This window comes from Lineus longissimus, chromosome 7 (assembly GCF_910592395.1).
Source record: "Lineus longissimus chromosome 7, tnLinLong1.2, whole genome shotgun sequence".
Lineage (NCBI taxonomy): Eukaryota > Metazoa > Nemertea > Pilidiophora > Heteronemertea > Lineidae > Lineus > Lineus longissimus.
Genome location: NC_088314.1, coordinates 2,947,962 through 2,975,860, shown reverse-complemented (window position 1 = coordinate 2,975,860; position 27,899 = coordinate 2,947,962). Strand labels below are relative to the sequence as shown.

At 40.7% G+C, this 27,899-nt stretch overlaps 1 protein-coding gene across 1 annotated transcript; it reads right to left on the bottom strand.

The window, feature by feature from the left end:
- Positions 1-412: 412 nt before the first annotated feature.
- On the bottom strand, positions 413-25,274 carry LOC135490617 (mRNA-decapping enzyme 1A-like). Its single transcript, XM_064775886.1, has 11 exons — positions 25,153-25,274; positions 22,335-22,375; positions 9,902-10,029; positions 6,759-6,822; positions 6,251-6,419; positions 5,798-5,969; positions 5,467-5,548; positions 4,673-5,294; positions 4,188-4,332; positions 3,795-3,970; positions 413-3,618 (listed from the first exon to the last, which is right to left on the bottom strand). The coding sequence occupies exons 1-11, from the start codon at positions 25,270-25,272 to the stop codon at positions 3,553-3,555; spliced, it is 1,785 nt and encodes a 594-aa protein (XP_064631956.1). The 5' UTR covers positions 25,273-25,274; the 3' UTR covers positions 413-3,552.
- Positions 25,275-27,899: the final 2,625 nt, after the last annotated feature.

Here is a 27,899-nt window from a genome sequence, read left to right as displayed (position 1 = left end):
GCCAACACTTTCGGGTCTGTGAAACCCATCATAGGCCTGAACACACATCTAACAGGCTCAGGCTTAGTCAGCATGTCAGTTCTTAATTGTTTGCCTAATTTCTTCTTGTGGCCACTTAAACCAGTTAAAATATTTTACTTCAAAAAGCTGAACCCACCTTATAAGAAGATAGATCCACCACAACCATGGTAATCTGTATTCACCCGAGATTACCCAAAGTTCTCATCACTATGAAATTTTTTACCTCATTATAACTTTTTCTCATCTTTAGGCAAAAAATTGAAGATTGGTGAATACTCTGTACCTATATTGTTCAACAGATGGCAAATTGAAACAATAAAACATCATCATTCGAACCCTCCCTCCCTTCCTCCCAATCCCCCCCCCCCCCCCACCCCGCCCTCCCCTTATATAAACCTACTCTATGTATCCCCTCCAATACACCAATTATTAGTCAATTTGTAATAAGTTTCTCTCTGTATTCTACCCAAAAAGGTTTTAAAACAGTCAAGCAAAGCTCCCAACCTCACCCAAAAAAACTAAAAGAAAAATGATATCTGATCACATAGCTTTGTGAATTGACTGTTAACAAAAAAACTAGGACTTCTGTCCAGGAATAACTACAGGGAAAGTTGATTTCAATCATTACTATTACGTTTCTCATATTAGGCTTGGGGATAGAACCAAATTAAGCTGGATTTTACAATCGGACCATTTTCACAACACCTCGAATTATCTATGTGAAGTCTTGTCTAAAAGACCAACATGATTTCGATTCAATAACAAGATATGGGCTCTTTCCCTGGAAGATCCACATATTTCCTTGTAAGACAAAGTTATTAAGTAACTATGAAAACCCCATCAGATCTAGTTTAAAAAGAAACTGAACGCGTCATGAGACCTATTTAATCTCGTAAAGAAACAAAGTGAACCAGACCATAAAGCATTTTATGCAACATAGGGTTTTATCACTCAATAAGTTGGGCCCAAAATAACCACCAAGAATTGTTGGAATGTTGAGAAAACATGGACAACAAAATTCAAGAAATCACTCATATTTATTCAACCCCCCCCCCCCCCCACAAAAAAAAGATAATCACTTCCTGATGCAGAAACATATACAAGAATCCTCTTGGAGTGCACGATGCCACAGATGTGAATAAAAGGCACTTCAGTCCACCCCATCTAGTTTTTACTGCTATTAGAAATAAACAATGTTTATTTGATGAACTCCCACAAAAAATGCATGCATTCTTTGAAAAAATACAGGCAGAGTGAGTTATAGACCACAAATGTGACCAAAGATAAAGAACACAGTTTTTGGCAGTGGCATAATCTGGACGCAGAAATAAGGACTTTTAATCGTGTAAGAAAATGCTGACTCCATGTTCTTTTTAGGAACAGAAACTGAAAAAAATTTAAATTAATTATCAAATTTCGCTCAGGGGATTCTGAAAGCAACTTTCAAGCTTTCATTCTAATGAACATAATGCTCTACAATTTGAAGTACATTCTCCCCAAATGCACTTGGCCCTCAAAGGGAACAATCACTTTATAAAATCAAAGTCGGAAGAGGACAATTTACTGCGGTCATCACTCGTGTGCAATCAATACAGAATTCATGTGTAGAGAGCAATGTAGGGCTACATCAGAGAATGTACACAAACAGACAGTTTGCGTAAACTTCCAGGTCTACACTCTACACAGGAATTATGTGACTGTGCATTAATGACAGCCAGCAGAAACTTGTGCTCTGCCAACTTAAAAGCCAGGTTAATCAACCTGTCTTTCAATTCATAATAAAAGACAACAGAATAAGTTACACTCACTCAATTAACTCCCTATCGCCAGGGTATCATGGTCTACCTCATTCTTATGTGGACATACTTTCCAAGGATGTTCTTTCAGGACCATTATACCATACAAATGTTTTACTTTGTTATTCAGCGACCCTGGTATTAACTTAAAGCACTGTATTCAGAGTCCTTGTTTTGGCTGAAAGTAAACCATAGTCAAAGACATGAGTAAATACTGATGTTCCTCACTATAAGAGAGGCGACAGGATTGAACACTTTTTATCATGTCTATGACAGCTGTCTTCCACATCGACTACCACTGAACACTTTGGGGAGTGTACAGAGGCATGTGGTGAACTCAAAACTTTGGCCTCTGCGTATAAACCTCACCTCTTCTATCTCTCACAGGGAGCCAAATGTGAAGGTAGTCTGCTGCCCCAAATCACCTTCTAACCAGTGCATCATAGGGCTTATGTCATTCTAATCAACCTGATATACATGTACATGTAGCTACTTCATTCAGAATTTGAACTGCATAAAGATAGAGCATAGAGCCCTCAGGTCAAACACATCCATTTTTACAACTTGCCCGTTATCTATGGCACAGCCAGTAAATATAAGCGAGATCTCAAAACTAATGGACAATATACATTAGAATAAACAACATAAATCATGAAATTTTTTATAAAGCTTCAGAATACGCCCTTAAATCCTCGTCAGAAGGTTGAAAGACATTATACAGGCCATTTTTCCTTCAGCCTGCAGCCTCTTCTTTCTATCAGAGCACATTGCAACTGAAGCCATAATCCATCATTTAGCACCGGCGTGGGAATGAAAAATCGTAACCTCAGCATTTCCCATAAAAAATGCAAAAAAAATATGTCAAAACACTTATCACTCATCTTTCCAATCCAACTCTCAAATTCATTTTACTTCAAAGGACCTGATTCTGATTGAATTACCAGAATCAATCAGATCTAAACTCCTGTTATCTCTTGAAGAGCACTGGCAATAGTTTAGAACCTTGTGGGACTCCCAACGTCATCTACCATATACCATATAAACACTCGACCACAACAGAATTTCCTCCTAAAAGATGCACTTCTTTAGAAACTTTGAGCTTAAAAATGACTGACCTGCAAATGCCCCCAAACAAAATCAACCCATGTCGATCCATCGGCGATGTTTGTTGGTATCCCTCTGCCACAGAGCACACTGCTGCTTAAGCCGCATGGATCAAACCTGCAGCTGATCAGCTAAATCAGTGGCACTTGCAATGGCTTTGACCCTGAATAACCTGCCTTGCAAATCCGTCAACAAAATTCACTTACTTCAAAACCAAGGCATTAGCATCTCAATATCTACAACTTTTACAAAATCCAGCTTTGAATACTATCAGTTCGAAAACAGGCTGAAACATGTCAGTTCCATTTTGCAGGCAGTGTGATCACAGTACTACAGTGTCTATTTTCAGCGATAATATAATAAATCACTTGGAAGTCTTTCCCCACACAACTGAGATGCTCTTTCCGAATCTACTCAGCGGTAATATCCTCTTTTCATCATTTTCAAAACAGCATTTCATTTTCAGACCATCTTTGCTCAGAATACAACACCAAAGGAAACCGTAATTCCACAAATCATAGTCAGTTGGCAGAATTGTAGCCCAGCATCGGAACAGCAAATATGCCCAAAGTTTTGTGCAATTCAGAACATCCAAGTCAGCTGCCTATGGATGCACACACTAACACTTTCACTAGTGCTGACGCTTCAAACTCTTTACGTAAGCATCATGGATTTTCTCCATGAAGTCACGATCATTCTGAAAAGAAAAGAATGCAGATATATACATGTAGAAAGTGTTTTGAAACTGAACCTGTCCTTCAAATAGGTTCTATCAAGTTTCAGGCAGTTTTTAACTTCTAACTCAGATAATCCTTTGTTCTAACCTTTCGAGTGTTAGTTATCAAGCCAGAAAAACATTCAATTTTGACCTACCTTCACGAGATAAACAAGTGACTGCTGTAGTTGATCGCGAGTGAGTGGATTTATACTGGCTTGGTCCCCACTACCGTTGACGGGCACTTGTGAAAATGAGGGGAAATTCAAAGATGTCATGGCCTGCGGGGTAGTGAGTGTTGGTGGACTGATGGAGGAAGTTGTTGTCTTTGTGACTGAAATGACAAAATCAATAACTACGTAAAAATTTCGTTTGAACAGATGCATATCATGAATATTTAAGATGCAGTTGGCCTAGTTATTTACCGGTAATAGATATTGAGAGATACACTTATTTCCTCTTTGATGACAATCACAACCTCATGGTGGAAAATTTCATATTTAGTTCCTTTCTGATATAGTGTTGCTGACATGACTGATTACATTGCTTACTTGACAGCTGTTGAAGTGCCTGTGCTGAAGACGATTGGTGAAGAGGTGCACTAGTGGCTCCGCCACTGGACTGCTGGAAGGCCATCGGTGACATCAGGACGTCGGCAGGAGGTGGCACGGGCTTGATGGGTGAAGCTGGTGGCGGCTGAAACACAGATTCAATATAGATTTACGAGGAGATCATAGAACAGTTCCATATTGTTCCTCAACCAGCCAAGCAATGCGCACCAGAAACAGAAATGTATTGGAAGTTTACGGTGGAATGCATTGATATTTTCAGAGTTGTTTATGGTCAGTTAAGACTGTCACTATTTCTAGTACGAGAACAGTACCACAGTAAGCCATTTTACAAAAACAGAATGGTTTAGTGTAGTGATCTGCCAACTATTGAGGCCAAATGCCTGTATCACTCGGACCATGATACCCCTCTCACACTGCGACATATCATCACACACTCAACTAGAAATCAACTGTTTTTTCCCTACCTGTCCACTAAGTGTAGTAGCCAGAGCTAGCGACTGTGCTTGGAGAGACTTGGGCGTCGACAATTCCGCCGGAGTCAACAAACTTGTGCTCACGACTGTTGAAGTGGTAGAAGTTGGCATTGGTGGAAGTCCAGTTCCTTGCGGAGCCAAGGCGTCTGCCAACGACTGATTTAAAACATTAGATAAAGCGCTGCCCCCTTGTGACGAAACCATTATCGACATATTGCCTGCTGAAGCGACTGAATGAACAGCGACAGGCTGTTGCTTCTGGGGATCGCTGCTGCTATGCACGGAGCGTAATTTTTGACTGTCATATTTTGAACTAGCACCATTACTCATAGATTGGGAAGGTGACGATATGATATTCAGTTTCATCTTTAAGTCCGTATCAGGGCTATATGGCGGCTTCTGGTCCTTAGGAATACTTTTCTTCCGCTGTTGTATTTTCCCAACGCGAGATTGAGATTCAAGAGTTCCGACGTCGAACGTTTTCCCATCAGGCACTTCTCTTTGTTTACGTTCGATTTCCTCCAACGTATTGCCTGGATTTGACATGAGGCGTTTCAGGAGGACGTCACCAGATTCTGCCAGTGCCACTGTCTTTCCCTGTTGTAAAGAAGCCCTGCAGAGGAAATGGAGAAGAAATTTAGATATTTCATGCGACACGTGCGTGTTTGTATGGTAAACTTTCCCAAATCCAGTCTAAAACTGGGTACATGTGGACATGACACAGACCCAGACCAATACACTGATTTATGAAATCTGCAAGACATCTATCATAGACGGCAACTTACTGCTCTGCTTCTCTGCTAGCGCTGAGTTTCCCAAACAATGTCTGTAAACTTATGGAACCTCCAGCTGCACCACCACTGGAACCTGAAAAGAAAGAAAGATATAGCCGTATAAACAATTTTAAACACAAGGTACGGAATGGAATGTTAAAAGTTTTTACTTCTGATTAGGAGGCTTCGTCTTCGCCAGTACATTTAGTACAAACTAAGCTAAACAATACGTTTACTAATCAGTCAATAGATGACTTGGACAGCCATAGGTGTCCTGATAAATTTGGCATTGCCTAATCCAAGTCCATATCGAACACCAACACACTGACAAGCTAAGCCTTACCTTCAGCAATACTTTCATGCTCCAGCTTGATAGCCGTTGGCCTGACCAAGCTGGCACTGTCAGCTGTGGCCGTGGCAGAGGCATTGGGGTTATCTATCATGGGCTTGGGCTCCCCTGAGGCTGCACCGGCTGCTGCTGGACCTCTCTTTGGAGGTGAAATATGTCCTTTTGACTGAAATTTCAAGGAAATGAATGCATGACTGTCTCTTTACAATATAACACATTTGAATCAGTAATGTGAAACCTGTTTTCAAAATAGTGAATCACCTTTCGAAATAAGCTGGGGAAATATATCACTTCTTCTTTTGTGTTTGGTCAATTCAGGGAGCACTTTTGTGTTGTACCATGGTTTTGACCCAGTAATCGATCTTCAGCTTGAAGAAAATCAGTCCACGCTTTAAGAGGCTCCTGGGTATACATTCACCCCATGTGAGAGAGCTTTTGTCACTCTACCTTATCATATTCATCCTGCGCCTTTGACAGCATCTGTAAGATGTCCACAGGATTCTTGGTCGGGGTGTCTCGTCTATCGTACATCGTATCGCTCTCAGAGGCACGGCGTGGTCGACTGGTTTCAAGGTTGGAAGGCTCCTGCTCACTGGTTCTTGTCACTTGAACCAGACTGAAAGTGAAACAGAATCAAAAATGCTTCTATCATAAATTCTCAATCGGGAAAGTCCCATCATGTAATGAAAATGGAATTTCTATTGTATTCTTTGGGAAAGACAAAACTGTAAATAGCTGAGAAGACTGTTAGTTTAGACAGTGAAGTGTTTTTGTCACCCTGTTCCTTACAACGTTTGGAATTCAGTTGGAACTGCAATGTTCAGTCCTAATGGCTTTGGTTGCAACTGTCAAGCTCATAAAATGTGAGGCATTTCATCACTGGTAATACAGCTCCACTAAATGTGACATTGATTGAAAGCTGATTATTGCTGGGAAAGGTCATAATGGATGTTACCTGTTCATAAGTTGTCCAATACGTGCGCATTCATCTTTATCATAGAACCATATACCATAAATAGCTGAAATGATAAAAATTTGTAGAAATTGTTTAAATTCTAGGAATGAGAATCAGGATCCAAGAGCCACTATAAAGTGTAAAATTTCGAGTTGATGATGTATCTTTAATGGTAAGTATCAGCTATCAGGTAGGTACCGTGTTTTGATTGATACAAACATAAGAGTTAAGGAAGCAGGCAAAAGATGGCATGAGCATGGATTTATGAATTCCTGGAGCATCGATTCTTCACAATCGGCCTCGGCACAGATTATTGGCCGCCTTAGGAACCAGACTTCAAGGCCAATGAATCCCGGAGTCAGTCAAAACCATCATATAACTCTAGACTAGAAGTCTTTAAAACGGCCTGCAAATAATATAAGAATATGCTGGCAGGTCTGACAAGTTCAAATCATAACCCAGGGAAGACACTTCTGTGCATCATAGGGTGCCCCTCTTCAATATCAGCAGTGGTGAGCAGTGCCACTGTTGAAAACAACTTCATTGATTGGAGGAATTAGGCAGAAATGTATGTATGTGCAAAGCAATGATAACACATCTTGCTTCTGTTCCGTAACCTTGAGCCTAAAAGGCTTATCACACCTGTCACTGATAACTACCTTTGCGGCAGCAGCTCGCTTTGAAACAACTATTGCTCTCACCCATGCAGAGATCAAATGGGAGTATACATACAGTACACCAACCAGGAAGGCATGTTGCCGCCTCTCTACAAACATTCATTTTTCAGATCCATGCCAGGAATACGGCTTGTGGTATTCGACTCGATGACTCGACGACGCGATGACTCGATGACGCGATCAAGTTGGAATCTTTTTAAAGAATATCACTGCCTGGACTGTAATTTATACATAGAATCAGAAGTGGAGGAAAATAAAAAAGAACCGATCATTACCAACCCCTTTCCAGCTGTTTTCACCGTATCTAATCCGACCATTTTTCGTTTCCTACAAGTTCGCATTTTTGATAAAACCATGCGCCATGTTGCTATGCAAGCTTACCGTCAATACAGCTGAATACACCTAAATATAGCTGGTTCAGATCAACCTCCTACCCAGGTTCTTTACGAGCAGAAATTCCAGTGTTAAAATGACACGCGAGTTCCTGGAGACAAGGTTGGCTCTGGATATCCGTTCAGCACGGCAATATTAAATGTCCTATACACCTTTCCAGAAATGGGGCGCTGAGTGTCCGAAATAGTGATGTCATAAGGGGAAACTAGGCCTGTGGTGGAGGGACAAAGGAGATAGTCATGGTTGACCAACACACTTGGATGCCTTTAATGACGGACAAGGGGGAAAAAGTTAGTTCCAATGCAAGCCACCAATTTCGGAAAGCATGTATAGGGGCTGATGTATTGGGGGGGGGGGGGGGGCAGATGTCAAGGGGCGGAAGAGGGACTGAGTGACTGAGTCTAAAAAACTGCACATATGCGAAATTCCGATTGTTGACAGACTACCACATGACATCTGACATTGGCCACTAGAAGCTTGTTTGTCAATTAAATCTCCGGTCATTTTGCATGCTATGAAACTTCCGCGAGTCCTTTAAATATCAAAATCAATCGCGGGGACCAATCTTCAGTGGCCATGGCTGGGGGGGGGGGGGGCACATCCTTCTACATACCGTAGCTGGGTATGGGAAGGCCGAGCTAAAACCTCTGCTGTTGCAGCGGTAGCCCGGAGACCAGGATCATGGGATTCCGTATTTTAGCAAAATCCATAGCAACGATCGCGTCATCGAGCCATCGCGTCGTCGAGTCATCGAGTCGAATACCACAAGCCCAGGAATACTATGCTTTTGGTCTTCAGAGACCAAACTCTAATCTATAATCTGGATCTGTCTAGATTTGTTTGCGGTATAAATGTGCATGAATGTGACCTGGTCTGGTCTGGCTCGCTGTGGCTGAAATCTTTTGCCAAAGATTCTTTAGGGATCAAACTCAAAGGCACTCCTTTAAGCTCCTTTGGCCACTCAATTTCACCAGCCACAAACGATTCCAATAAATATATTGTGGCCTGTACCTCGAAAAGAAATCTCATACAGAAAGCAAACAAGAGACAGTTAAAACAGCGCATCAACACCACCCAGCGACTCAAAGTTCACATCTATTTTAGCCGCAAAAAGTACTTCAATACAAATTCCAGTTACAGGTAGTTTGCGTTCATTTGCTTCAGGGCACAGAGTTAAGTGTAACCGATCCAAAGAACCACTTGAAGAATTTACCAGTCGCAGAACTTGCCGGTGCAGTGGCTGAAGGAGCTACATATTAAAAATACTATGCTGTTACTCGTTCTTGTCCTTGGGTGGAAGAGGGGAAGGGTCAGTATCCTGGATAGTGCTGAAGATATGCTCCCAAAAAACATTCACACTGGTCACCTGTACTCTGAGATTGGGGGTTTGATTCCCAGTCCAACCTGTTTTTCATGTGGCAGAGCGAGTGCCTCGCTAACCCAGACAGCAACAGATTCTTCCAGGACCAGGTCCACATGTTCATCCAACATTTACTCACGGTCTAGAGCACAGGAAGAACTTGTTTCAGGACAAATTACCAAGGCAACTGACGCATCTGATCTATCGAATGAGTTTTTCAATGGCTCTCCATTTAGTTGCTCTTGTGCAGTACTAGCTCAAGTGCCAATGATAAATTCAAGAAGAAAAACACCCGCCTTAGACAAACAGAACATTATGATACACCTGTTCAAAGTGTTAAACAACTCCACAAGTGCGACAAAAAAAGTTCACCCAAAACAAGTAAGCTTAAAGTTTTTATTGGCTTGTTCGCGAAAGTGGTATTTGTCCACAAACTTCTGTCGATATCTTCAAGTTTACACACAACGCAACGGAACGTGTAACAGAAACATTATAAACCCAGCAAGAGAATTCGGAGTTGTCTTAGTCATTTACAGATTGATTGGAACTTGAAATCATTAAGCTTGCTTTTGTTATTCTAGGTGGGAAAATTGAGAGAAACCATGCTGATCAATGTAGAAAGAGAACAAATTGGTGTAGCCTACTTCTCGAAGATGAACTGAAATTTTCATCGATTTGATAAGATTTGCATGTCAGTTCAGTTTGATACTTACAATTAGCGTTTTTGTACAACAAGAACGGATCTTGTAGCTGGAACTCGAGATCCTTGATTAACGGCTCAATAAGATTGTTGAGGCCTAGACGATTCAGGATCATGAATCCATTGATGGGAGACGCAGATCTGAAAGGAGAAAGGAAGAGATACTTTTACTAGAATCAACCAGCCAAGTTGAAAGATTATACATGTACAACTGAACTGCAACAGAAAAATATTGTTAATTGATCTCAATGAAATTGAAACTCTTTTCTGGTAGGTCCATCATTATAACTGGAGACCAGATCACTGACCAGGCAGGAGAAACTGGAGGGAACAGGTTTGACATCAGGTAGCTTGGAAGTGAGAAAGGAGGAGTGCACTGGGCTGGAGAATGAAGGGTTAACGCTAATGCTATTGCACACAGTCTGTACCAAAATAGCAGCATAGGCCTCTGACTACAGGAGAAGCAGTAATCATTTATGCTCCATTAATCCTAAAATAATGGTCTTGCTTTTTATGAACTCGGAAGAGTAGGCCTACCTGGTAACCAAAGAAGAAATGCATAGATGAAGGCATATATTGGTGTCATTGCTGGGAAAACAGGTTGCAGATGGTTTTTAAGGGGTCGTCTTGTAGATGTAGCATGTCATTTTAGGCAGCATCTTTGTGATGACAGGCACACTTGTCAACATAAGGAATTCAAAGCCCGCAACCAGAGGAAAAAGCAATCAGAACAGTGTCAGGCAATGTTTGACCACAGAGACAGTAAAAGGGGCAATATTATAACGTATTCACACATTTATTCATCCCAGATGAACACTATCATGATGATCCAAAGGTAGACTGAAAGAAGAGCAAACACAGGACACTATTTGGTGTCATGTGCTAAGCGGTGGTTGAATAGGTCAATCAATTTGGTCAGATCATGTCCATTACTGATCCATTTGATAGAGTAATGCAACTTCCACGGTAGCAGAATTTGCTAGGAAATAGGAAGTCCCAGCAATTTTTGTAGTTTTTCTATCGGCAAATATTGGGACTACTGGAACAACACTGGTTACCACTGGATCACCACTGGAAACCTTCAAAACACTCCAGGTGTGCCCAACAGGAACTCCACTCAAATACTCTTGGGAACACAAAAGGGTTGGTGTTGACCAATTAAGAAAGCATTTAGCTGTGATTTCCCACCCTTTTTACCAAAGACTCCATAAAGATGGATTGAGGTGACAGGCCCAACACTGTGGATACAACCCCTGGTGTCTGTAAATTGACGTGGTGATCACCAATAGCACCAATCCATTTTGATTACTCTGGCGTTTTTGAAAGGAAACATGCCGGCATTCTGATAGAAAATCTTTCCGAGCGAACTGAACGGTTGAACATTTGATTAAATGGGACCAAGCGCATGGGAGAGATCACTCACATGAGTGACTCAACATAACACCCATCAATCTTTATTTATTGAATTTGATGGACGTGTCACTGACGGTATGTGGTCCACAAATTCTTCATTGAAACAGATAATGATAGATCATATCGTGCCACAATGATACCACATTTACATGCAGAGTTCATGCAAACAGGGACCAAAAGATGGTGCACAGAATAATGATTCAATCTGGATTTCGGCAAATTTGCAGCCAAAAATGATATTGCTTTTGAAGCAAATCTTAGGCCCAGCACTGCCATGCAACAGGGTGTTAATAATGACCAGTATTTGTACTATTTTATGACCAACAGACCGCAGACCTGGAAGAGGCTTGTCTCCCAACATGAAAAGAAACCAACTCGCTCAATGCAATACCACTAATGACTACGGCAGAAATAGAACATGAAGGAAGAAGCATTGGTTTCTTACAAAAGCTGGTCCAGGCAAGGCTTACCGAGACAACCCTGCACTGCCCTGGTTGCTAATGCTTAAACACCTTGGTTGCAATCTACATGTAGTGTCCTTTTTCCTTCAATATACGCTGCACCTCGTTTTGAGTGCATCGATATGGTGTTACAACCGAGGCCTTTGTTTTTATATGCTTCGCTGCTCACACTCACAGTCAAATGCCTTGGGTGCGAAGACTCTCTTTAAAAATCAAATGTACCAGACACCATTGTTAAGAGTCTTTGAAAGTTCACCGATGACGCATGTGATATTATGCATCCATCCTAATTGCTAAGGGGAAGAAACACCACAAATGTTGTGAAAGCTCCTGGATAACTATAAACGATCCTTCCAACAAAGACAAAGCTGTAATTTGTAACATTCCTTTGCCTACTTTCATCACCATCAGTGCAATTAGCCTTTGCTCTCAGATCTCTGAAACCAAAGTTCACCCTTTTCCACACCGCATCCTTTGAAATGATTTCCCAATTATCACGAGGTACCCAAGAATAGATTTTTCTGGTGAAATAACCACAGTAAAGGCTGTATTGAATCGACTGATAAGAAAGAGCAGCACGTCACCATTTAACCCAATCCACCTGGACGGAAAATAATTTCACCTTGTATGGGGACTTTGACATGTTCACCTCCCACCCATTATAGTTTTAGTACAACTCAACAAATACGGAATTGATGAGGAGTTTGTAAAATCATGGTTCTCGTCCAACATTTCAAGGAAATGGGTTAAGGTTTTCTTTAAACTTTCATAATTCGTCATCAGTTAAACCATGATTCTCCCGATGAAAATCATGAAATAGTACAAATATAAAGTTACAGCGTAAAGAGTTAACCATACATTACAACTTGCACTAACAAAGACACAAGCAAAGACCGAGACACACCAACGATGATGAACAAATACAATCGTGAGAAAAATCAATTGAACCAACACAGGTGGTGGAGCTAGGAGACGGTCCCTTATATACTGGATCCTGCCAAGTCTGAGCAGAGAGAGAATAAATCGCTTCAGTGCATACATGTACACTTTGCCTGTTAGGATTATCACTGAGGGCTATTCAATGTAATATCTAGACACATTATCTAAATAGACACCTGGATTTTACTATTATTTCAGTATTTGTAGGTTTTACTATGAAAAGGTAAGTGAGTTTTTTCACGGTTATGAACCAATTTGTGACCTGGGAATGAAAAGTGACATTTATCCATAGTTGCCGGCCTGTGCCATGTTAGTTAGTGATGGTGGCAATGATATACATGTAATATCTATTATTCAAAGGTGCAGGTTCACATTCATACGTAACAAAGGTTCGTGCTCGCCATTGAAATACTGATTTGAGATCAGGTGTCGGGTATTGATCACAGAACTGATTGCTTTCCTGGCTGTGTCATCTGCTGAGATGGCAAAACACTTTCACTAACTCAGACTGAACTTTATAGTCTGCCAAAAGATATCTGGATCCTCTCTGGAAATCTTTGGTAAGATTCAATGCTTGAATGGGTCAAAATAGACTGCCAATCAAGCAGTGAGTTCTCGATTTTCAACATCAGCCATTGATGGCAGCAACCAATGTTATAGGTGGCAGCAACCAATGTTATAGGTGGCAGCAACCAATGTTATAGGTGGCAGCAACCAATGTTATAGGTGGCAGCAACCAATGTTATAGGTGGCACCAACCAATGTTATAGGTGGCAGCAACCAATGTGAAAGGTGGCACGAGCCAACATTCTTGGAACCACGATTCGTCCAGGGATTGAATTTATCGGAGGCATCGAAGGCAATTGCCTCTGATGCCCTCTCCTGTTGCGCACTGCCCTTTCTTCCATCACAAAGGCAACGTTGTCTTCATGATATTGATTCCCATTTAAAGTGTGCCTTTTTTCACCTAACTGACAAAAGTGCCCTTTTTTCGGCAAAAATTACTGTGCCCTTTTAAAAGCGAATATCGAGGCCTGCTTTTTAGTATCATGCCCCCAAGAAAACATCTCTAATTCTTCTCCCATGATCCGCCGATGAAGTTTCCGATAACTATGTCATGAAGTAGGTTTCAATATCTCGATAATTCTGTACTTATCATGCTATTCCGAGAAGTATCGTAACATGAATCTCTCTCATTTTTCTGCTACAGTCTTGCTTAAGGCGATAATATGTCACATCGATTAACCAATAAAATGTCAACATTTTTTTCTAATCTTATATGAATTGTAGGTATTTCTGTCGCATGTTTATTTTTGTCTGCGACATTGGACGCCAGCTGGTATTATAGTCAGAAATCTAAGTTGAGCACGGATCGATGACGTCAATAGGGCAATACTAAAGGATAGCTATGGCAGAACAAGTAGATGCTGTATTGTGTTTAGTAAGGCAACACCTGGGGCATATACAGTATTATTAACATCAAGTAGGCTTGTATCCACTCAAGCATAGGCTACACAGGCCCATGTGCTACAGTTAAAACAGTAGAATGAAAGCTTGGAAAAACAACAGCAGAGTCAAGTGGGTCGACTATTACAGGGGAAATCATTGGTTTGGAATGTTATTGGTGTATTGGATATGAAACCAAACAACGATATCATAGGGGTATCAAACTCAAGGCCTTGCTGCTTTAGTTAAATTAGGCCCAACGACAATGCTTGCGGTGTCGAACATTTGCCTTTTGATGCAAACACAACCTCTTATAGCAGCCCATTGTCATGCCTTTTGATGAATTCTCGAAGACGATATTTTGAGATACAGACAACCAAAGCACTTAAAAGTTAATGTCACTGACTTATCACGCCAGTGTCTTACGATCAGGCTGTTCAATACTTTCATAATTAGCTGTAATCGGATCATTGTAAGGGATGAAGAGATTGAGACAGATGGCTTATCTTCTCAGCTAACAATCAATGGTTCTCCGATGACAAGATGAAATCCTGGATTAACTTTTTCCTAAAACTTCAAATTAGAATATCATTAGAGCCAACAAAGTAGGAAATTCAGTTCAACATCGTCATGATTAAATTGGCTAAAAAGATTGATATTTTTTTTATGTCCAACTATTCCATAAAATATGTCCACCCATTCCATAAAAAAAATCATTCTTTCCAAGGAAAAATTGAAAAATAATAGGGTAAAACATGTATTTTTATTTCATAGTAGAAATTATTCGTTCCTGGAAATGAATGAATGTACTGCATTGTTATATTGTCTGAACTGAAGCTGTCAGATTGGACTGCATAGCAGCTGTGACCAGTACGTTGAGACTCTTTGCATCCTTCTCAATGAGTATTAGGCTTTACTGATTGGCAAAGAGATAGTCAATATGGGCGAAAAGCTTGGTTTGTGGCTGATCGATGCACCATATTCTCTTCGAGATCAATACCTGATGCCAGCATAGATAACGTGTTGTGACAGATAATTTTGATACAGGGGGTCACTTAGGCTGGGGAACATGGCAAACATATCTCCATATCATATTCGACAAATGTATAATACATGCCAACAAAGAGTTTCATTATTTGCATCTATGTGATTACAATAGGATTTATAGTGTTTTTCAATGCAGAGTGTGAAAATGAGGGGCTCATGCAATCCTGTCACTCTCCTCCGCCCGTCCCAACAAATGTAAGGCTAATTTTTTACCTATTCTGGTCCCCAAGACCATTTCCCTGAGCACCTAACGAGAGAGGAGCATCATGAATATGCTTTTATGTAAGCACCTTGCCAAAGGCCTCAAAGAAATGTGACAGTATACATGTATTTTAAATATTCCATAGCAGACCACCCAGAGCAGATTATTTTCACATTGAATATTTCATGTTTACAGATCTAAAGTTCAAGGCAAAATCTGAATATCATTGGGGGTTAGCGGTTCTGGCCTAAAGGCTCTGCTATGTCATGTCTACACACTGGAGTGCTAGCTCATTAGCTGCCAACAAGCTGGTTAACATGTGGTTCAACTCATACTGTAGATTTAAAAACACCACCTGCTTAGTCAGCGTGAATATATACATGGAACTACAGTTTTTTAAAAGTTCAGTTCAACATACGGCTTGGATGATCGGTAAAATATTGACCCATTTCTTCTTCTTTTTCATAATTTCACATCAATGAATGCCTATCTTTCAGGATTTGTCCAGAAACAAAATGAAAACACCTTCCGATGTTGCTGCTTTGTCAACCAAGAAGATACAAACCATCGCCCCACTGATCAGTGTGTTAGTGGTGATGGGGGAGGTGGTAGAGGGGGGATACAATTGTATATTCTCCAGGAACCAAACTTTAATCTCATGACAGATGAGTTTTCATGATCTAGTTGAAATTTGGGAGTTCGAGTTCCTACTTTTTGCTCAGCAACACCAACCAATGGTGGTTCCTTGCAAGTTTGACATCAGCAGCCTTATGGCTTATTCAAACTTAACTAAGACATGAGAATGAGTAGGTCACATATTCTCCCCTGGCCAAGTAGCCTATTGAGATCACGCAGCAAACAGTATAAATGACAAAACATGAAAGAAAGATTGCTGTCCCTTCATCTTCGAAATCAGGAAAAAATACACAAAAGCAAATCCCCAGCCTTTGCAAAGAGAGACCAACAATGTACAGACTTAAAATAACCAGTGTTTTGCTCAAAATAAGAAAAAATCCGCAACACAAACAATTTTCTCGAACCTTACAAAATATCAAAATAATAATGACAGCTCATATTTCCCAAGAAGCCATAACAAGGCTAACACCTCATTCCGTTGGATCTTAGCACCTGCGTATAATGGGTACAACACAATACAAGTCGTAAGAAAATAACTAAATGAAAATCCCTGATACAGTTTGAAGCTTGAACATGCTACTTATAACAATAGTATGAAGAATGATGGAAAGGTGATATTTTACAAGAAGAAGGCTCATGGGGACTTTCGATTCAACCACAAGGAACTACAGTATCTGCTTCTACGAACTTGACAAACCGAAGACGGCATTTTGTAGCAGTGGAATCAGACTACATCAAAGACTGCCATTCAGCATATTGACGGCCATTCAGCATATTGAGCAACAAGGCACGATTTGCCATACACAAGGGACAGTATCTCAACCTGACGATGATTAAAAGGGACACAGCTGATATGAGATGTGAAAAAGATCATCGAACGCTCTCTCAAAGTATTCATGGAGTCGCTCGATGCCAGAGGTGTGATGACATTTCCATTCTGCAAGTGAAGACGACATTCAACACGAACCTGGCCGCTTGGTTTGCGCCGTGAACAATATACAAGACGCAAAATGGTAAAGGTCAAAGCAGAAAATCTAGCAGCACATTGATGAAGGGATAAATCAGAGTCAATCATCATGGGTAGCGATTTATGATGATCTCGCTGAAAACTGACAAGGATTTGCAAATATTTTTATTCATTGCCTTTATCATCTACATTTTGTCAGGTTGGCTGAAGATGTGGTAAATGAGTCCAGCATTCGAAAAAAGACCAAATCATGAGCATATCATGGCCGCAATGTTCAGGAGATCCAAAACACTGCCCAGTTCTCAACAGTTCTTGACAAACAAACTTCTTCTTTTTCCGAACTAAACCTTCCATGTCTTCCAAAAGCATTTCACTAGGTAAGGAAAACTGCTAATGGTAAACGCAGCTCTATGAAGAGAATCAGGCTGTTGGGAAAAAGGACCCCGCAAGCCCCAAGGCCAGCATTACTAACACGTTTTCAATCAGTGGAAATGTAAGAGCATTAACTGGAGAGTTGCCTAGTTACCTCCACCAAGTTACAGTTATTTACTCGCTTTTTTACCATTCACGAGAAGAATACAAAACCAAATTTTATTTCTTAGCTGAAATTCGACGATGCCTTCTTTGAATTTATTGGAAATTCTAAAATCCATAACAGTGAAAAGAAGGAGGCTAGGAATAATTCCATGATCAAATTTCTGAAAGAAATGGCTTCAAAAGTTTTAGATCGATTGCTTGAAACTGAAAGTTTCATTTCCCAATTTCTGACAGCAAATTGCAGAAATGTTGGTATAGTCAGCTGTTGAAAGATACACATTAGAAGATTTTCTCTCTGCCCCAAGAAATGAGGTTTTTCAAAAACCATTGAAACACATTAGCGCAACCTGCCTAATTATTATAGCCACTTTTCAAAAGTGCCAATCATCCCTTCATTTCCTCAATATCGGTTTTCCATCAGTTTCTGAAATTTGGAAGTAAATTGCTGTTTTTAACTGGGGAGAAGGATAGTCTGTTGGCTGTTGGCCGAGTGACTTCTGACTCCAAAAGGCTGAGCTAAAGCCAGTTTGGAACGGTTGGGGGATGGTAACAAGAGGGTTAATTGGCAGCCTTGAGCCATGGAGACCATGAAAGAAACACCTCATTATCACAGCGTTTCTAGTATTAATGACGAATTGGCTATATCAGATGAATAACTTGCATGCACACAGTGAGCAATCTCGTTAATTATCACCCAGAGTCATTATCTGAAACATTGTTGTTGAAAATCGCCATTCTATTGGCGTGACCAACTGCTTGTTTCTATGATACAAGGAATGCTGTTTTATAGTTCAGTATAAAAGCAACAATCCCTGCCACCAAATAAATACTGTGGAACCTCCCTTTGCAGACACCACTGTAGTGTAAGTGTTTGCGGGATGAGTGATTTTGGTACCAAGTAGGTCGTTTCTACTACAATTAGACCTCTAAAATCAGGACACCTCTTTATCAAGGATAGCATTTCTCAGTCCCAAGCGTCCTTTTTAGAGAGGTTCTACTCTACATAATAGTACATTTGCACCCATAAAAACGAGGTGTAGCACTAGTAGTTGATTTCGTGATTGGGGTCATGATTATTTTAGTGGTATTTGTTTTGGGAAGACAATTATCGAAATTGCAGTCAAGTGGTATAATATCCATGCAAGTTGATTAGAAAATGGGAGAGCCAATGTGAGTATGACTGCAGTACAAATGCATTGACAAAGCTTAGAGACGATCTCAGCATATCATCTATTGAGGCACACTACACCTGCAACATGTGGTGAAACATGTTCATCTCATGAAGAATGGCATTACATTTCTCTATCCTATACTGTATTGATCCATCCTGCCATAATACACTGGTTATTTGATTGGATTTGAGTAAACAATGGGTCAGGTAACCGACTGAACAAACTAACTTAAGTCAATTTCCATTCACAATCACTCTTTGCTCAGTTGTGTATGCATACTCCTTTGAGATATCAAATGATGATATCATTGTATGATGGCATGCTGCAGAATCTGATAGACAAATTTTTCACATGATATGATTGCGTATACTTTATCTTGACAATGAACCATTGCTAGGCAATCGATCTATGAGTAGACTGAAACTGAAGTGAAGACAGGAATTCTGTCTCAAATCATCGAGTATTTTAAAAAGAAAAAGGCGTATAGCGCTCATGGAATGAAACTTTGTCTATTTCTAACTGCACCTCACGGAAGCCAGACTGATTGGCTTTTTGTTTTATCAGCAAAGCTGTCAAGCGAACAGCAACCTCCCATGCCAATGGCAGGCTTTTGGAGGTTACATACTTTGATCGAGAGTATTTTAGGAGGGATCCAAAGGCCTGCTATGTGAGAATGAAGAAACAGACATGTAGGAAAGGTAACACAACTACATGTATGTCAAGTTAGCGTCTACTTACTTGTTTCTATCAGGAAACAACTGGGCTAAGGTAACTTCAATTAGGACTTGTTTGCTTTAAACTTGGGGAGAATATCCCAGATCGAGGAATAACATTGAGGAATGACTGGCTAAGAATTCTGACTTGGTTTCAAAGGTAAAGACGGATTCATCAATACCCTTTCACAGAACATCAAAAGGTGATGTTCTTAACTGAAACAACCCGTGAAGCATAAAGGCCTTCATCATGTAGGGGGGGTCATCAAACCTGTAGGACAATAATGCAGAAAAACCTTGTTTAAAAACAACTCATCAAGAGAATCAACATCATCAAGTCAATTATTCATGTATAGGATAAATAGGCTTGTTGTTCAATTAGGACGGCAACAATAGCTCACCTCACTCCATGATGCATATCACAAGTGCACCAGGACGGTTGAGCAAATGCATGCATGTATGCATTTCCCCGGGCTGGTTTGTTGCAGACACTTTTAATAGACAAACCTTGAGAACTGCATACCAAAGTGTTTTCAGTGAGGTAGCAGACTTCTGATGAATTCCTGTAGTTGGTGCACTGCTTATTGGCAAGCAAATGTAACTTCTTGCCCACATGGCACTTCCAGTGTGATAAAACTACAGGGACCAAACCTCCATCTTCACACCTGATCCAGCCAATTCCAAAAGTGTAACAATATCGATCATAGCTAAGCCAAGATCCAATACTGGATTTGCCTCATGTATCAGTCTGAATACAGGAGAGTGAGACCAAAGCTTTTGAGACAAGAAAGACAAAATTTGCAATGTGACACATTATCAATGTTTTTCTGCGACTGGAAATTCAAGGAAATGGTTATAGCCAAACATCCCATTGGAAAAAGACGACTAAAGATGTGAAGAAGAACCACACTGTCTCTTCTATCTACAACAAATAAGCCATTCTGACCAACATTACATAGTGAGGTCATATTTATCTGGACATAAAATCAAATGATTTACTTGATTAATAAATGAGATGTAGCCACTATCTGATCAGTAACTAATGGCTGCACCCAATTCGCCGTTTCGTTTGAAATTGGACCATACATCACCCAAATCGACTTCTCTATTGACGAAGGAAACTAATCAAATGGCGAAGGACGTGCGAACGCTTCTGGCCAGGGTTGGATATCATATTGTCCATCAGTTCAAGCTGAACTGCCCCTTTTACACAAAACGCTTCCACTGATTCCCTGCAGTTCTTCGCAGTGCATGCTTCGCTAGGGAAGCTTCCAAGAGGACTACACATTCCTTATTTATCATACCAGGCCCATCATCCCATGCAAAATGATACATAATGCTTTCTGACACCGACAAAGCATAAGCAGTCCCTGCTCGTGTGACTGGATATTACCGCTAAGCCCCAGGACAAGGCTGATATTTGCTTTAAAAACATACATGCGGCGACATGTAGTGAGAGCTTCAATAACATCTGCATCAAAGGAAATGGAGAAGTCAGACTAATACGCACACAATACATGCAATAACATCATGAAATATTTCCAATATAGGCTTCCAAATATAATGGCATTTATAGGACAATATGGCCAAGAAACTCAATGTCTGGAGTCAGTTGTGGTCTTCGATAGTTTTTAACGTGGGTCATCATGGTTTGCAGACAATCTGCCAACATCGAACTTCACTCCACTCAATTGAAAACTCACAAATAGACCCCATCCATCAAGCTCACACCAGATAATGTCAGCGAAATAAAACGCTAAAACAGTGCATCATGATTGGTCGACACAAAGCTGATTATTTCCTGCTAGTTGCAGATAAAGGAAACGTGTTGGAATGATTGGAGGAAGTCTCACAATTTCTCAGGCTCTGTGAGGTCTCCCATCAAATAGAAAAAGACATTCCTTGCATTCGTCTCTGTGTCGGTATTCTGTAACGTGGGAATGTTTTTTACAAAGGAATTGATACCAAACTGGAAGTAGTGCCTAGTGGTTGTCTCACCAAACACTGCCAGGTGGAGCTAAACTGTAGGCCAAAACCAAGGGGGCCGAGGTTTGGGGCAAGATGACAGCTCCATCCAAGCGGTGTCCAGTGAGACAACCAATGCCCACATTGAGGTAATTTCTATTCACCTAATCAGGGTTACTTTCAGAGAGGATTTTTTCATAGACATATTTCCCTTTGTCAGGTTTGTCAGAATCAATTTGGCTGTCCATCCCCTGCTTTGATCACCAGTGACAAGCGACATGGTCCATTAGGAGGCTGGCCATTGCAATTGCATTGTCCATTACAATGGTCACCTCGAGCCAGTTGTGGCAACCTTTGGCCTTCTCTACCAAGGGTCATCAGACTGGGAGTTAAATTGGATAAGATTGATAAATTGTTTGGTCTTTTTTCCATATTTCAGGCTACAATGGACAGGAGTCATTGTCACACCGTTTCATTTTAGCCCCTTATGTTAAAATTGTACCGTTCACTGAAAACTGTTCCTCAGATATAACGCCTACCACCCAGATTACCTGAAACCCAATTAGTAATGCACGATGAATGAAAAGAGAGAGCAACCGCTTCGATACACGTACATGTAGTAGCTAACTATGCACACCAATCCAATCCAAATAGCTTCAGCAGTTCAGTTCGGTTAAAAAGGTTCAGTCTTGAGGTGCTACTTTTATCATTGAGCATGACTGACACCTAGCAGAACTGAAGACAACTACAAACCTGAAGAGTTTACGCAACTGCTATTTAAAAGGACTTTCAGGAAATCTCTTAACACGGAATAACACATGAAACAAACTTGCACCCTGACCAATGCGCTATTAACAAGAAGGCATTGGATAGGTACAAACATACATGTTTCACCTTGGAAAGCAATGCACTAAGTGGTGCTTGTAGCAGTAAGACTAAACCACCTACCTCGAGTAGACAAAAAGTGTGCCTTCTATATCAGTTTTCTCCTGAAAATACAGACAGATACATATGTAAATACTTGCAGAACATACAGGAATGTTTAGTTGAGGCTTGATGATGAAACTATGTTTAATCTTGTAGAGGTGGTTATAAAGTGGTTGATTTCTGCAGACTGTGATTGCTGGCATTGCTGGTAACATTAACAAGAAACGACAAGGCTGCCTTGTCCTGGTTTTTCCAACTGATGCCCTGGAACTGGTTGATCAAAACAAGTCTTGTCATTTTAGCTGTCATTTTTTTCGAATTAGTGGCTCAAATCATGAACTCATTCTATTTCTACCCTGTCATGACTGTCAGTGTCTGAACTCTGATACCAGTAGTTTTGTTGCTGACCTTTCAATGCCGTGGCGAATTGTAGGTACTTTCTTTTCAAATTCAGGTAACACACAAGTTCTAAGATTAACTCTCAATCATTTCATCGAAATACTGTTTTCAAATCACACAAGCTTGATTAAAAACTTTCCCAGAATTCCTTTACCGAGTAGCCAGATGGAATGATCATGATATGCAAGTTGTAAGCTGCAAGGTATATTAGTATTATTACGCAGATTTGGATCATGATTGGGTTCAAGTAACAGTATCCATTACCGGTAAATCCTGGTTATCAAACCTAGCACTATTGATGATTACCAACATGGCTGATAAAAATATGCCAGGATACAAGTTCAACTGTTAGTACTTCTATTGATTTCGGCAGGTTTACGTTCTATTGGCAAGTCTGTGGAATGGAAATGTGCAATGACGACTGGCACTGCAAAGTTTATTTTGAGGTGGCCTCCAGAGTTTCCTATGGAAGGGATACTTGGGCCACCTTTTTGCAGTCACTAGTGACAGTCTGCAATCCATCTACCTGTGGCAAATGCACAATCCTTGGTTAGTAAATGGCTTGTTTCATTCCATCCCCACCATTTCATGAACATGTCAAAGATGAATACCGAGAAGGTCATTTGTTTTTTATCATCTATTGCATGCGAGCGAGTGACAACCAACTACACACAATGCAACCATCCCTCTTCAGCTTCGTACTTTTAAGTATGCATCCTTTAGCACAGGGCGATGCACTTCAACCTTACAGTTTATTCAAGTCAACTTGAGTTTTAACAGAATTCATCTTACAATGTGTGTATTATAGATGTGTGAGTTATAGCTGCATGAGTGCATCACTAATGTAATGAGGGAAAGTCTACGGCAGGTATCAAAGCCTTGAACCCTCCGTACATGCAGGCCTTCATCCCACCTGCCGGCACAAAACATGTCCTGGCTCTGTCTGAAGAAATGAATTACCACGGCTTTATAATGTGCCAAGGCCTACCTAGGTATCAGTGACATCCAGATGGATTCCTCACATCTCCTTTGGATATATCATTTCATATAGTTTTACACAAAGAAAGGGTAGCACTGTGTTCATCGGGAAAAACGCATTATCAATGCTTTGGATATCAATTCAATAGGTAATAGCATGGATTATTGAATTTTTTTGGTAAATTGTGGAAAGGAGCTTGGTATCTATGAGTTTTAACAGGGATTACGTTGTTTTGAAAGAAGGTGAGTGTTTGTACAGAGCCCTTTTTGTCTTCCCGTGTCAAACACAACTCGTATCTCGTCATGCTTCATGATATCGCCAGTCATGATGTATTTCCAAACAAACTTTTTGGCAATACTATTACTACACATGACGGCCTTATGATGAGGCAAATAACATGTTTTCTCACATTACAGTGTAACTAGTATAGAAGCACTTAGTTATTAATTTAGGGCCTGTCTGCTCAAGAACAGTACCCCCTAAACATATAAGTTTTTTTCTGAAGTAAATGGCTAAGACTGTACTGTGCAAGAACAATTGCCATCTTTTGTATATCCAATGGCTTGTGAGTCATATTCTGTCTTGTTTTCGACTCAAAGGAGTAACACATGTGTTCTGCTACTGTTCATTTGTAGAGTTTTATCAACAGGCATTTATTAATGCTCTAAAAGTTGCAAAACCGGAACAAAATCATATGTTACACTCCTTTATAAAATTTCTGTGAAGTAACAAATAGTTATAATACAGTGCTGCCATCTGTAAAATAACTGAAGCAAGAATTCCTTCACTGCAATTAAAAAGGCTACCAATATTTTGGGTTCGGCAAATATTACGCAAACAGGAACATTCAATGTTGGCCTTTAGCATTGTCGATCCAGGACAGAGCTTTTAGAAACTAGATTTTATATCTGTAAACTTCTTTGTGAAGAAAACCAAAGACCAGCCTGTGCTGGCATCTATAAGAGCAAATGATCCAGCATCTTTTCATTCACTGGTTTCAAGAGTAAAAGAGTAGCCTTTGTTGGCTATGATTCTTGGCTTTCTGAGCAGTTTCAATAAAGTCATGAACTGATAATCAATTTATAACAGGCCTACAATGGAAGTTGTTCAGGAGACCTCCATCTCAACTTTTTATGAATGTTGTACAACTGTATTTTGTTCAGGCAATGGCCGAATTCGAAGAAGTTTGTTTTCGCACTGACCAGTCATGCGTTTCACCTTGAACAAAGGATCGTCTTCTTTCTAGGCATTGTCCGAAGTCGGTTTAGGCCTTCTGACGTGTTCTGAGTGTACGTTTTTGTTTTTTTTGCACCGATTCGTCGAATTCGTCTATACACTTCACGTACAAATGTACAGGAAAATCTACACAACAATGAGCGACGAATTTTTTTTAATGAAAACAACACAACTTCGAACAGTGTTTTTGGGCGTTTCCCGGCGACGTTTTCGCTAAATACTTACCCACTCATTAGCTTTAGGGCTAAAAGAGTACAATGCCACTTGACTGGCAGTTTCTACTATGTCAGTTATATAAGGATCGCGCTGTTGAAGTGCGGCAAGATTTATTCGACCTTCCGCCATGGCAGCCATACTGCTCTGATATGTCAGTCGGTATCCGGTCGTTTCGCTCCATCACCTTTACGCCCCCAGCCGTTTCGCTCCCTGGGACTTTTGTCGGGGATTGAGAAAGTTCTCTGGTACGATGAATTAAGATTTGTTCATAATTCACAGATAAAATCCACATGTACAATAGTATTCACTGCATTTGCGGGAAAGTACAAATGTCAAAGTAGATGCGTTTTCCAAGGTTGTCAAATCTCCAAAGAAGGAATTGTTTGGCCATCGGTGATCTTCGGCAGCTAGGTCACTTGTCTTTTCTTGCAGTATCACGAGTGAGATGATGGTAAAGCCTCTTGGCATTCAATCTTAACACATTTCTGATTGGGTTTAAGAACCTGTGATCTTGGGCAGGTCACTAAGTGTCTAGTTCATTGATTGTTCATCTGGTGTGTGACTTTGGGCACTTAGTCACTTGTCCATCTTATCCATGGGTCATCTCGAGTATATATGGTCCTTTGAAATCAGCCTTGTCTAAGTTTTTATGAGACCAGATGTAACATGATCCAGGTTGTCTTTTCTCCAGGATTCTAGTTTTGTGTAGCTGTCCATCTGACTGAGGAGAGCAGGAGATCAAAGTCACCCTTAATTACATAAAGAGACTACTCTGGACCAGACATTTCGGACAGTTATACCAGGTTCTGGTCAGTTTAAACGAAAGTCCTTCCTCCCTAGCTCCCCTGTTGTGTACATACCAGGTTCTGGGCCATTCCCTCCCTGTAGCTCCCCTGCCGTGGACCATCGGTACTACAAGAAACGAACAGACGACGTACCCATGGGAGCAATGCGGGCCGAATTTGGGTGGTATATAAACAACTTGACTGCATATATATAGTAAGATAAGCCGCATGATTAAACCAGGTTCATACTTGCTTAGACATGATGAATGACGGATCTGCGGTAGCTGGTTTGGGGTTCCAGCTGTAAATCGTCCCCCGCCCTAAAAACGGGCGATATTTTTGATTTTATTAAAAGTATAGTTCCAATTTCTTAGCTCAGGTGGAGGCACATGACAGTGCTGACAACTTTGACGAATGTTTTATCATAATAGTTGAGTTACTGGCATCAGTATTAGTATCAGTTTGAACGAAAGTCCTTCCTCCCTAGCTCGCCTGTTGTGTATCTGAGGGTGGATGCAGGATTTGAATAACCCCCCCTCCCAGCTCGGCTAATTACAGCTATTAGCGGAGGGTAAAAATATGACATGCAAATAAGAAAGAAAGGTGCTTCAGATTGGGTGGTCACGGGTTCGACCACCGGCGAGTGTAGTTTTTCGTTAGGTCTTCTTTCCATTTTTCATCCATGAACGTTTATCAGGCGCGGATTCGAATTAGATTCAAACCCTGGCGAATCTTATTTTTGGTCTTTTTTTACAAGCTTTCTTTCTATTTTTCATCCATGAACGTTTATCCAAGGGGGTGCACCAGAGGCACGCCCCCTGATTGTTATAGAATCTTTTAAATTGACCATGAAATTTTGGAACACACCTGTAGTGCAGCAGTTTTGATGAGAAATGCAGTGCACGCTCCCTCTTCTTCCAGTTCCTGGATCCACCAGCGCTCTTAAACCATCATCATTATTATCAATATCAATATCATCATGAAGAAAACCCCTTCACCCGCGAACTTTTCAAGCTGAAGTACACACTGATTCCAGGTTTTCGAGCACTCCAGGGAATGGTTTGACTATCAGTCGGTGGAGCTTTCTAAATGCAATTGCCCTGTGCATCCGCACTTTCGGCTTCCAAAAGAATCGACTCGAATCTTAATTCAAATCTGCCATTGCCGACATCATTGGCGCCAAAAACTATTTCTTTTGACCCTGTTGACCTCGCTTCTAAAAATTTTGTTTTTAAACCATTCAAACATTTAAATCAACTGCAAACATTTTCAATAAAATCACCGAGCTATATATATACCATATATTAAGAAATATCTATAGTAATATTGAGTTATACGGTTACCTTGGAACTATTTGTACCCAATTACTCTTCCGCCAGCGTGACCTAGCCACAATCATGGCGCGTACCCTAAGGCCTATCTTCAGATTGCCGAATATCTCACGTAAAACATGAACGCCCTCATAGCTCAGCGGTTAGAGTGCTGCGCTTAAGATTGGGTGGTTACGGGTTCGAACCCCGGCGAATGTATTTTTTCGTTTTTTAAAAAGGTCTTCATTCCATTTTTCATCCATGAACGTTTATCAGGCGCGGATTCGAATTAGATTCAAACCCTGGCGAGTCACGCCCCCTGATTGTTATAGAATCTTTGAAATTGACCATGAAATTTTGGAACACACCTGTAGTGCAGCAATTTTTATGAGAAATGCAGTGCACGCTCCCTCTTCTTCCAGTTCCTGGACCCGCCAGCGCTCTTAAACCATCATCATTGTTATCATTATCAATATCATCATGAAGAAAACCCCTTCACCCGCGAACTTTTCAAGCTGAAGTTCAAGCTGAAGTACACACTGATTCCAGGTTTTCGAGCACTCCAGGGAGTGGTCGGAGAAGCGAACAGCGAACATTAACCCCTGATTGGATTTCCTCAGCATGACTGTAGATGTAACCATCAATATTTAAACAAGACTGC